This window comes from Staurois parvus, unplaced genomic scaffold (genome assembly GCF_062004578.1).
Source record: "Staurois parvus isolate SC_StPar_1 unplaced genomic scaffold, SC_StPar_1.0 ptg001877l, whole genome shotgun sequence".
NCBI lineage: Eukaryota > Metazoa > Chordata > Amphibia > Anura > Ranidae > Staurois > Staurois parvus.
Genome location: NW_028319673.1, coordinates 57,501 through 70,664, shown reverse-complemented (window position 1 = coordinate 70,664; position 13,164 = coordinate 57,501). Strand labels below are relative to the sequence as shown.

The following is a 13,164-nucleotide window of genomic DNA, read 5'->3' as shown; positions in this document are numbered from 1 at the left end:
AATTTAAAATGCTATCTTAATGCACAGAAGAATAAATGAATGAAATAATAATTAGACACGAGTGACAAGGCTTTCATTGTTTATTACTTCAAAGAGCGCCGTTCACCCGCCACGGGGGCAGCACAATGACAATCATAGAAAGTGCACAAATAATAATACTGATAAGGACAGCATAGGGCGCCATGTGATATCACACCCAAATCACAGAAGTCACATTTTATACAATGTAACAAGTTTTATCACTGAAATCTCAATGCCACTGTGACCAATTCCCTCATATCTATCATCTGGCCGCATGGGATGGACTAATCCTGGGAGAGAATATACAAAACTGGGAGGAAAAGCTCATTGTCCTCAGCAGCCAATGGGATTCCAGACTTTTTCCTTTAACACAGGACAGCTGTAAACAGATTGGTCACTCCAGGCAATGAGTGCCATCACTAAAAGGGTAGCAATGCAGTTTAAAAGCCAACTCCACCAAGAACTGACGCCCCCATTCTGTATGGTCTCTTACATGCTGGCTTGGAAGATCTTTGAGGGATCCATTAATGAGTTCCACCCAGAATTTCCAGTTCCTCAGCTGCTGAAATCACCGTAAGAAAATAATGGTATCACCGTCTGAAGATTATCCATCATGTGTCATTTCTACTGTGGGTCCAGTGAGAGAAATACATTCGTTATGGCCTTCTGTTAGGGGTGGAGACAAAACCTCCCCCCGCCAAAATCATTAAAGTCTCCAAAATGGTGGAAGGTGGAGTTGGCTTCTAGAAAATTGTAATCAAGAACAAATTCATATAAAACAGTTACCAATACCTAATTAGCCAATATTTGATAGTTAGGTTGGTTATTGTTCTGTATAGTCCGTGGTTCACCATAATCGGCCATTTTGGGTTAATATGTGGCAGACAAGTAACAGCTGGCATTTCTTTTCTGTGGGATTCCCCAGACAGGAAGGCTGCTGTGCGTAGGAAGATATGCCCTCTGCCCCAATATACAGCCTCCATTTAATATGTATATTCCATTATGATGAATCTTTTATATGTTTACCAACAAGGTGAAAAACATTTTTATATTTTTTCTGCTGGTAATTCTAAGTGACGGCTCAGAATTCAGTTACAGGTGGAGGTTTTCGGTCTCCTCCAGGTTTTTGTTCACCGTGGGCTTTAATATTGCACAGGCTGCTGTCTCACAAGCGACAAGTGGGAGTTCTTCCTCAATGAGTTTAATCAGGCAAGATTAGTAGGTACGTAGATGGCAGATTGGCCCTTGGGAGTCCCTGGTGTCAGCTGAGGTCTGGACACACAGCTCACCATGGATGGCTCCAACATTCAAGGGGGCAACCATCTTACTGGCACTAGGGCCTCTAAAGAGGCTTCGCAGCATGCCATAGTGCAAGGTAGGTTCTGTGAATAGGATGGTGGAGTGCTGGACTCCACGCTCTGAGGAAGTTACCATTGCTGGAGTGCAACAGTTCTCTGTTGCCTTGTGGGGTCCCACCAGAGTACTTGCCACATTTAGCTTGTATAGCAAGAAAGGATGAAAGCACTAAGCTGTATGGATTGGTCCTGCTATACATTTTTGTGCCAATAAGAGTGTCCTATCAAGAGTTGACTTCCAACACACTTCAGGGCTACAACATGACTTGGTTTTATTGTACGATTGAAATCAAGACAGATGATCGCTCCATGTTCCGATTCTTTGGGAACAGAGGTCAGGATCTTGCTCAGTAAGTTGCCCAACTCCTAACCTCGGAACACAAAGAATTTGAACTCAGGAGCAATCACAAGTCCAGATTCCACAAGGAAATAACATTTTTGTACCCACTGTATATCTTTTTCTTGGAGATCATTGAAGGACACAGGATGCCTTCACCATCAGGTCATACTGCCACTTGAAAGAGGACTGGACATTGGCAAGCAATAAAAGAAAGAAATTTGGGGAAGCCCAGGATAACCTCTTACCTTACCAGCGTACCTCCATTTTGTAGCAAAGCTGTACCTAGACACCATACACACTGAGGGAAGGGCACTTTGTTCTTCAATGGACTCCAAGAAAAGGATTTGACTGTGGAACACTAAAGAAAAGACTTTGTACTCCTCAAGGGACACAGGAATTCAGTGACTGTTGGGAATGTGTAAAATATCAAAAGTAGTCCAACTGAGGGGCAAGCAACAGCAACAAATTATTGACTGTCCCACAAAATGCATTGCTAAAGTACTGAATGCAGCTCAAGGAACAGTCTGTAGGACCTTACACATGAAGCTGGCATCTTATGGACTCCAAGAAAATGATTTTTACCATGAATACAATTTTCTGTCTCATTCATTGAGGGACACAGACAGCCTTCACCATTGGTATCTTCAAAAGTAGTCCAACCAAGGCTTAGGCAACAGCAAACAACTGTTAAAAGGCCTAAAGTACAACAAGTACTGGGGAATACCTGCAGCTCAAGAACTACCTGAAGGACCACCACTCCAAGCTGGCACTGAGGGAGGTTGAAGCCTCAACCTGGTAAGAGGAGCATAAGAACAAGACCAGGAGGAGAAACATGGGAAACTGTCTGATGTCAGATAACTAGTGTCAACACGGAGGAGAAACACTGAAACAAACTCCCCAACTGTGAAAAACTGGGCAACCTGATCTAACCAGAAGGGTGAAGCAAAAAACAAACTTCCTGCAGAAAAAAAGACTCAAAATGAAAACTGTGATCAACAAGGAGAAAGAGTTCCCCTCTAAAACCTGGGACTACACATAAGTAACCAAGACTTGGGACAAGGCAGAGGGACCCAAGAACAATGTCCCAGGAAAGAAAAGATCACCTCCATTCTAAATAGAGAAAGCCATAAGCCTCAACTCACTTGATCCCATAATGATCAGAGTAACAAGGAGTCTATACTGAGAAGAATTTGTCAACATAGATGTTCACCTCACCATGATGAACGAAGCAAAAAAGGGTTATGTTCCCAGCAGAGCTGAGGAAAAAGACATCTCTCCTCCCAGGACACAAGCAAAAACTGGATTAGAGAAAGGGTTAACCTGGGCTGGCCTACAATTTTTTTCAGTGTCCAATCCTCCCGGAGATGTCAGTGTAACATGATGGTGAGGTCTTCCTGTGTCCCTTCCTGTGAAAAACCAAGTCACTTTGTAGTCCTGATGAAGATGTGTGTGATACACCCAAAACACTCCAGCTGTCAACCCTCCACAAGACCCTTTATTGTGTGACAAAATGATATCTAGATTGATCCCTACAGCTGTGCAAAGTAATTTTTTCACTTTATAAGACAAGGTAAAGGTGGACCTCAAGGTGGGGTGGAGATGGAGGGTTCTATCTTCTCTGTATGTACCGACTTCCCTTACCAGATTGGAAATATTAAAAAAAAAAAAAAAGGAAAATCTTCTGCTGGCTCAGTTCTCTAGGTCTGCATTAGCTGAACAAACATGGGCCACATCTCTGACCAGGTCAGACATCAGGAGAGGGATCACACAAGTGAACAATCTCCATCTCATGTTCTGGATTTTGGAGCATTTTACATAAAAACAAGCGCTGGTGTGTGAATTGGGGTCCAGACCCCCAGGAGCTTCTTCTGTTCAGCACTAATAAGTCCATTTATAACGTTCTCCTGGTGAGACCCCTTCCAACCCCTCCTCTGTCTCCTGTGACACTATAGAGGCTCCTCGTTCTCTTCGGCTTTGGAGAATTAATACTGTTCAATATTTAAAATAAAATAAAAAAAAAAGGTTTCTAGACTCACAATACAGATGCGGTATAACACTGTAGGGCCCAAGGGGTCCCAGGAATATTTTTACAGAACCAAACTCTTCCTATAGAGTTTAGACAATGAACTTTCAACGTTCAAAAACTGAAGAGCTGCCCTTAAACTATACAAACCAAAATGATGGCTCCGTTCCCAGGCGGATCATCGCGCTCACTGGAATCTGCCACGTGTGGCCAGGCCCAATGGGAGACGGCTCACTCATTGACAGCTCCACCTCTACTGCAAAGAACGGGCCCAGCCACCACCAAGACAAGCTTTATTCCTCTTGGAGTGACAGTCTTTCCCTAACATAGGGCTTAGTCGTATCCAATTGTCACCTCTTACAGTTCTATGGAGCAGAGGCGGAGCTGCCCTTAAAGTCAAAGTCGTCTTCAGGTGAATCCACAGGCCATCAACGATGAGCAGCAAGAGATGGAGCGGTAAAACTTAAGGCCTACAAAATGATTGGCTGATGCAGCGATGAGGATTGTACAAGCTCCATTAGATACTCTCCAACAGATTGTCAGTATAGTGAACAAAAATAAAAAAAACCCTAATTGCCCTGGGAACCTGGGGCCCCTGTTGGGTGGCTTATGTACAATACAACTCCAACAAATTACAAATGTGGAAAAATCCAGCCTGCAGAGCTCATAATTACTAAGATTTCTGCAATACGTGCACAACAGTTAGCTTAATGAAGACCAAGGCCAATTAGCTGGGGTGCAGCAGCTCTCCTCCAATATCAGTGCACGCGATTGGTTAGAAAGATGTGCATAATCTTCCAGTTGGAAGGAAAAAAAAAAAAACAAAAAAAACCTCTAGATGAAATAATGTCAGGAACAAAAAAGTGCCTCAGACGACACCCCACATCTCACGGTGATCCAGAATCCAGAATTTGGCATCTAAGAAAGAAAATCGTACACAGTGGCGTAACAACCGCAGCCGGCAAATCCTCGGGTGGTCACAGTAACAAAATGGCAGCTTGCTGCGATCCTGGTTGGTGATGAATTCCTGAGAGGCGTGCCGTCCCGGGTATCTTGTCAGTCATGTGGGCTGGTAGAAGTGTGTGTGGCTCAGATAGGGCCTCATGTACTACGATAGACTTTGATTTTCTCTTCCCGGGCCAAGGTGTCAATGAGCTGCGCTTCAAAGTCTGCGTCGTGCACTCCAGTTTTGCGGAATTCACCTGCGTAACGGTTGTTTTCCCAGTAGTGATGCCAGTTACCATGATTGTCCGCACCAAAACCATAAACATTCACCTAGTGGGGAGGGAGGAGAATACAACATCAGAAAACCAAAACCTCAAAAACACACACAACACACACACCATGACCACTTGACCTCTGGAAGGTTTTACCCCCTTCAAGATCAGGCCGTTTTTTTCTATTTAGCACTGCGCTATTTTAACTGGCAATTACTCGGTCATGCAACAATGTGCCTATATGACATTTATATCATTTTTTTCCACACAAAATAGAGCTTTCTTTTGGTGGTATTTAACCACCACCACAGTACACACACACACACACACACACAGGTCCATAAATATTGGGACATTGACACAATTCTAACATTTTTGGCTCTATACACCCTCCCACTGGTCCCTTAACAAGTGGGAGGCACATATGCAAACTGTTGTAATTCCTACACCGTTCACCTGATTTGGATGTAAATACCCTCACATTAAAGCTGACAGTCTGCAGTTAAAGCACATTTTGTTCGTTTCATTTCAAATCCATTGTGGTGGTGTATAGAGCCAATAATGTTAGAATTGTGTCCCACTATTTATGGACCTGACTGTACATATATACACACACATATATACACACACTCACTCAGGGGTGGACTGACAACTCAAGGCCCCCCCCGGGCAATAGGGGATCATGGGGCCCCTGTGTCCTTGCCCAAACTCAAAAAAGCCTATGAAAAAGGTATTTCATGGGGCCCCCTACTGACCCCGGGCAGTGCCCGAGTTTCCAAATGGCCAGTCCGCCCCTGCGCACACACACACACACACACACACACACACACACACACACACACACACACACACACACACACACACACACACACACACACACACACACACACACACACACACACTTACTTTTCTCCCATAATGTACAGACTAAATAATTACATTGATTTGGGTTATTTTTACCAAAGAAATGTTGCAGAATACATCGTGGTCTAAATTTATTAAGAAAGAGTTAATTGTAAAAAAGTTTGTAAACAGAAAAGTTACAAACTTTTGCAATCAAATCTTTCTTCATGAATTTAGGCCACAATGTATTCTGCAACTTTTGTTTGGTAAAAATCACCCAAATCAATGTACTTTATTTAGTCTGTGTGAAAGTTACAGTGTCTACAAACTATGGGATACTTGAAAAATCGATCAACCCTGATGTACTGACTGATCTAATTTCTTGAAACCCTAAAATGCCAGGACAGTGCAAATGCCCACCCACCAAATTATTATACAGTATTATACCAAATGACACCTTTTTGGAAATCAGAGTCTGAGGTATTCAGTAAGAGGCATGCACGCTTTTTGAAGTTGCAATTTTAGGTCACAATTTGTTTGGAAAATTAAAAAAATACTTCCCCCCCCCAATTTTTTTTTTCTTTACAAACACCAGTGCAGTACAGCATCATCATATGACGTATGGCGGTGATCAGGGATACTGACTATTGACATTTTTTTTTTTTTTTTTGCGACTGCTTATAACAAAGGATGATCACTGTTGTAAGCAATCGTTTTAAAATGGTTATGAATGGAATTGTTCATGACAGCTTACTTACAGCTGTGATTGGCTCAGAGCTATCACATGGTACAGGTAGCTAGGTACCATGTGATAGCTGTGGGCCGTTCACAGCATCACAATAGTAAGCAAATTGCCATGAATGAAATCCATTCATGACAGTTTTGCTTACATGCTAGTGATCACGATACTGTGATCCGCTGCGTTCACCAAACACAGTGGTCACAGGATTGCACCACTGCAAGTCCCAGGGTGCGTGCCAGTGTGCAGATATGGGTGGCAAGTGGTTAACCTGTTCAGATTTCCTCCCCTGTACACACGCCATGGAGCGGTTCTTACATTTCTGATATGGACCTGTCTGATCAATGTTTATAAACAATGTTACTTTGTATCCATCTGCCTGCCTACCTACCCCGTCTGAACAGGAGGAGTCTGGTTAGAAACAGTGTGTCAGGCAGTCTTCTTTATTTATTTATTTATTTTTTAATTATAGCAGCGGCTACTTTAGCTCCTGTGTTTATTGGATGTGATGTCAGCATCCCCAGCAGATTCAAAGCAGTCGCTCAAGTGGCACTATTATTCCCCCAGCTGCTACATAAAAGTGCATGTAGAGACGTGAGGGAAGGTGGAGGAGCTGGGCCAGCACAGGCAGCATGATTAGATAGAAAGTAGCAACACCGATGAAGGAGCTGGGACTTTGCTGAGTGTCCAGACTTCACCAGATGGCATCCATTAACTCACCTCATCGCAGACATGAAGAGCAAAGAAAAGGACCAGCATGCCGGTGGAGGGGTAGCGGCCATGATGTTCTGTCCAGCTGTCGTGGATATATTTAAAGAAAGCTGGATTGTAGATTTGGACCTGTAAACAGAAATCTGTGTGACAAACAAACATTCTCTCAGATACAGCATCAGGTGTCATTGTCTCACCCTATATGTGACCACAGCTTGTCACCACAGGAGAGGTGAAGGATGAACTGTCTGTGCTGCACATTGCATATATTTCTAGGGTCGCTATGATGAGCCAGTCCTCATTTCACATTGATGACAGGGCTGTGACTTTTGACCAGCAGTAGTCAACTTATCTAATATGAGGACCTAAAGTGTGGTCCCAGACTTTTCCAAAGTGTCGCACATAATATCCAGTGTATGTAATGCTATGGGAGATGGTGGGAGACTGAAAACAGACTACAGGTGACGGGCAGAGACTGTGTCTGCAGTCTCTGACCATTTCTTGTGGCATGTACAGTTGTGTTCAAAATAATAGCAGTCAGACATCACTAACCGGATCAATCGCTGTTTTTGGTAGAAATGATATTTTTACATGGCAAATAATTTCCTAGCAGGTGTAGTAGAGTAATAGAAATCCAACAGACCCAACAGTCATGACATGCATGCTGCTGATTCTGTGGAATTGAATCACTAATTGAAAGGGGCATGTTCAAAATAATAGCAGTGTGGAGTTCTATTAGTGAGGTCATTCATTCTTTGAAAAACAGGTGGCAATTATTGCCCTTATTTAAGGAAGGAAGGCAACAAATGTTGTACATGCTGGTTACAGTGCATTTCTCTCTGAAATTGAGGAAAATGGGTCGTTCCAGACATTGTTCAGAAGAACAGCGTACCTTGATTAAAAAGTTGATTGGAGAGGGGAAAACATAAAGAAGAAGTGCAGAAAATGATCGGCAGCTCAGCTAAAATGATCGCAAATGCTTTAAAATGGCAACCAAAACCTGAAAGACGTGGAAGAAAGCGAAAAACTACCATTCAAATGGATAGAAGAATAGCCAAAATGACAAGGACTCAGCCAACAATCAGCTCCAGGAAGATGAAAGAAGGTGTGACGTTCCCTGTGAGTACTGTTACAATTAGAAGACGCCTATGTGAAGCCAAGCTATCTGCAAGAAGCCCCCGCAAAGTCCCACTGTTGAAAAAAAGACATGTGCTGAAGAGGTTACAATTTGCCAAAGAGCACATTGACTGGTCTAAAGAGAAATGGCGCAACATTTTGTGGACTGATGAAAGTAAGATTGTTCTTTTTGGGTCTAGTGGCCGGAGACAGTTTGTCAGACGACCCCCAAACACTGAATTCAAGCCACAGTACACTATGAAGACAGTGAAGCATGGTGGTGCAAGCATCATGATATGGGGATGTTTCTCATACTACGGTGTTGGACCTATTTATCGCATACCAGGGATCATGCATCAGTTTGAATACATCAGAATACTTGAAGAGGTCATGCTGCCTTATGCTGAAGAGGAAATGCCCTTGAAATGGGTGTTCCAACAAGACAACGACCCCAAACACACCAGTAAACGTGCAACATCTTGGTTCCAGACCAACAAGATTGACGTTATGGAGTGGCCAGCCCAATCCCCGGATCTTAATCCAATAGAAAACTTGTGGGGTGACATCAAAAATGCAGTTTCTGAGGCAAAACCAAGAAATAGAGAAGAACTGTGGAATGTGGTCCAATCATCCTGGGCTGGAATACCTGATCACAGGGGCCAGAAGTTGGGTGACTCCATGCAACACAGATGTACAGCAGTTCTCAGAAACAGTGCGACTACAACCAAATATTCATTAAGTGATTCAAAGGAAAGCAAAATCTTCAAACATTTCTCAGTTTATATAGTGAATGTTTGAGTTTGTAAAGAAGAATACAAACACTGCGCTTTTTTTGAACCGTCTAATATTCACTTTCTTAATTTTTTTAGAGGAACAACACAAATTTGATCTATTTTTCTTCGTGTTTTGATTTGGAATAGAATGTGTCGTGTTCCCAATGCATTTGTGTGGATGGAAATAAAAGCTATTAGAAGGATTTTGAGCTTTATTCACTTTTTTCAAAACACGGCTATTATTTTGAACACAACTGTATGTAGTCTCTGACCATCTTTTATAGCATACCCAAAGGAATTTGTGGGGATATGGGGCATATTTAAAGAAACGGTGGACATGCTTTAGGAGGCAGTCAGTCAGGCTGGATTCACATTACATAAGACTGTTAGAGATCACAGCTAGTTTTTGTTATTGCTTCCACATTTGTGTTCCCTACTTTTGCCACTTTTGATATGTCAAAGATCTGAGAAAAAAGATGGACAAAGATAGTGAATAAAACAACCCATTCACGTACTAGAATTCAGTCTACAGAGTATTTTCCTTCAGTGGGAAAGAACAGACTATCTGCAGAGGTCCCAGGGGCCACACAATGAGAGCCAAAAGGGAAGCAGCTTGAGCACCAGGGCTTTAGAGGGTGCGCAATATCACATGGGTTTATTTCAGCCTTGCTTCCCCTTTAAATAGGTTTAGGATGGGCCAATCCATCATTCTCTGTAATCCAGGATCTGATAAGTTCATTCGGTCAACACAAGATGATATTCTATAAATACAATCTCACCTTATCCTTATCCACCCGCAGGAAGTGCTTCACCGGGGCGTACGTGCTGCAAGAAGAAAAAGCGACTGTCAGAAACTGCGTCCAAAACCACCATATGGAGGGAATCTCACCCCACATACACACCCACATGTCCCCTGAACAGAGATCCGACACCCCTCAGACCCTCCCCCCCAATTCCTGCACCTTTAACCCCTCGGATCCCTTGTCCCCAATTCCTGCTCCTTTTACCCCTTAGATCCCCCCCGATTCCTGCAGCTTTCACCCCTCAGATCCCCCCGTCCCCAATTCCTGTGCCTTCACCCCTCGGATCCCCCCATCCCCCAATTCCTGCACCTTTCATCATACCCACTCAGATTCCACCCCCCCACAATTCCTGCACCTTTCACCCCTCAAATCCCCACAATTCCTGCACCTTTCACCCCTAGGATCTTGTGTCCCCAATTCCTGCTCCTTTTACCCCTTAGATCCACCCCAATTCCTGCACCTTCGCCCATTAGATCCCCCCGTCTCAAATTCCTGCACCTTTCACCCCTCAGATCCCCCCGTCTTCAATTCCTGTGCCTTCGCCCCTCAGATCCCCCCCGTCCCCAATTCCTGCGCCTTCGCCCCTCAGATCCCCCCCATCCCCAATTCCTGCTCCTTCACCCCTCAGATCCCCCCATCCCCAATTCCTGCGCCTTTGCCCCTCAGATCCCCGCCCCCAATTCTTGAGCCTTCGCCCATCAGAAATCCCCATCCCCAATTTCTGCACCTTCACCCCTCAGATCCCCCCGTCTCCAATTCCTGCGCCTTCGCCCCTCAGATCCCCCCGTCTCCAATTCCTGTGCCTTCGCCCCTCAGATCCCCCTGTCCCCAATTCCTGCGCCTTCGCCCCTCAGATCCCCCCCCGTCCCCAATTCCTGCGCCTTTGCCGCTCAGATCCCCCCCATCCCCAATTTCTGCTCCTTCGCCCCTCAGATCCCCCCCATCCCCAATTCCTGCGCCTTTGCCCCTCAGATCCCCCTGTCCCCAATTCTTGTGCCTTCGCCCATCAGAAATCCCCAATTCCTGCACCTTCGCCCCTCAGATCCCCCCCAATCCTGTGCCTTCACCCCTCAGATCCCCCTGTCCCCAATTCCTGCACCTTCGCCCCTCAGATCCCCCCATCTCCAATTCTTGTGCCTTCGCCCATCAGATCCCCCTGTCCCCAATTCCTGCACCTTTGTCCCTCAGATCCCACCCAATCCTGTGCCTTTAATCTCCCAGATCAGTCCCAATCCCTGCCTTCAGATGACCCTAATTCCTGCACCATCAGACCTCAGATCACCCTAATTTCTGCTATAGCCGCCAGCAGTGATCATTGTATTCTGACAGCTGGGAAACCTGCTGTCAGAATACAAAAGCTCTGTGGCGGGATCCCTTCCCCCAATAACACTGAATGTGTTAACGGGAAATCAAGCAATTTCTTTCCTGTAACCATGGGAAAATTGCTTAATGTATGGTCTGCTTTAGTCATAACAAATACCAACCAATTATTTTACAGTGCCTTAAAAAAGTCTTCATACCCCTTGAAATGTTCCACATGGTGTCATGTTTAAACCAAAAACAAATGTATTTTATTGGGATTTTAGGTGATAGCACAACACAAAGTGGCACATAATTGTGAAGTGGAAGGAAAATCATAAATGGTTTTCAAAATTTTTTTACAAATAAATATCTGAAAAGTGTGGCGTGCATTTGTATTCAGCCCCCTTCACTCTGATACCGCTAACTAAAATCTAGTGGAAACAATTGCCTTCAGAAGTCACATAATTAGTAAATAGAGTCCACCTGTGTGTAATTTAATCTCAGTATAAACACAGCTTTTCTGTGAAGCCCTCAGAGGTTTGTTAGAGAACATTAGTGAACAAACTGCATTATGAAGGCCAAAAAACACAACAGACAGGTCAGGGATAAAGTTGTGGATAAGTCTAAAGCAGGGTTAAGTTATAAAAAAAATATCTCAAGCTTTGAAAATCGCACAGAGCACTGTTCAATCCATCATCCAAAAATGGAAAGAGTATGGCACAACTTCAAACCTACCAAGACAAGCCCGTTCACCTAAACTGACAGGCCGGGCAAGGAGAGCATTCATCAGAGAAGCAGCCAAGAGGCCCATGGTAACTCTGAAGGAGCTGCAGAGATCCACAGCCCAGGTGGGAGAATCTGTCCACAGGACAACTATCAGTCCTGCACTCCACAAATCTGGCCTTTATGGAAGAGTGGCAAGAAGAAAGCCATTGCTGAAAGAAAGTCATAAGAAGTCCTGTTTGCAGTTTGCGAGAAGCCATGTGGGGGACACAGCAAACATTATGGAAGAAGGTGCTCTGGTCAGATGAGAACAAAATTTAACTTTTTGGCCTAAAAGCAAAACGCTATATGTGGCAGAAAACTAACACTGCTCATCACCCTGAACACACCATCCCCACTGTGAAACATGGTGGTGGCAGCATCATGGTGAGGGGATGCTTTTCTTCAGCAGGGACAGGGCAGCTGGTTAGAGTTGATGGGAAGATGGATGGAGCCAAATACAGGGCAATCTTAGAAGAAGACCGGTTAGCATCTGCAAAAGATTTCAGACTGGGGCGGAGGTTGACCTTCCAGCAGGACAACGACCCGAAACATCCAGCCAGAGCTACAATGGAATGGTTTAGATCAAAGCATATTCATGTGTTAGAATGGCCCAATCACAGTCCAGACCGAAATCCAATTGAGAATTTGTGACAAGACTTGAAAACTGCTGTTCCCAGATGCTCTCCATCCAATCTGAATGGGCAGAAATGTCCCTCTCTAGATGTGCAAAGCTGGGAGAGACATCCTCAAAAATACGTGCAGCTGGAATTGCAGGGAAAGGGGGTCCTACAAAGTACTGACTCCGGAGGGCTGAATACAAATGCACACCACACTTTTCACATATTTATTTATAAAAGAAAATTTGAAAACAATTTATCATTTTCCTTCCACTTCACAATTATGTGACACTTTGTGTTGGTCTATCACATCAAATCCCAATAAAATCCATTTACAATTTTGGTTGTACCATGACAAAATGTAGAAACTTTCAAGGGGTATGAATACTTTTTCAAGGCACTGTATACATTATTCCATATCATTGGGATACTGACAAATGGATTTTCCCCGTGGAGAGGGCGCTGGTGATCCACAGCAGGTCTAGAGCTTTGAAAGGGACCAGGACGAAGCTGACGTTGGCCGGAAGGTTTTTTGCGCT

At 44.2% G+C, this 13,164-nt stretch overlaps 1 protein-coding gene across 2 annotated transcripts in view; it reads right to left on the bottom strand.

Annotated features, from left to right (window-relative positions):
* Window positions 1-62: 62 nt before the first annotated feature.
* ST3GAL2 (ST3 beta-galactoside alpha-2,3-sialyltransferase 2) overlaps window positions 63-13,164 on the bottom strand; it is a 59,603-nt gene continuing 46,501 nt past the window's right edge. For both annotated transcript variants that reach the window (XM_089664273.1, XM_089664274.1), the window contains exons 4-7: window positions 13,061-13,164; window positions 9,918-9,963; window positions 7,259-7,378; window positions 63-5,014 (exon numbers count right to left, since the gene is read on the bottom strand). The exon at window positions 13,061-13,164 is cut by the window's right edge and continues 76 nt beyond it. In XM_089664273.1, coding sequence (XP_089520399.1) covers window positions 4,841-5,014; window positions 7,259-7,378; window positions 9,918-9,963; window positions 13,061-13,164 — 444 coding nt within the window. In that variant the 3' untranslated portion in view covers window positions 63-4,840. The remainder of the gene's footprint in view (window positions 5,015-7,258; window positions 7,379-9,917; window positions 9,964-13,060) is intronic.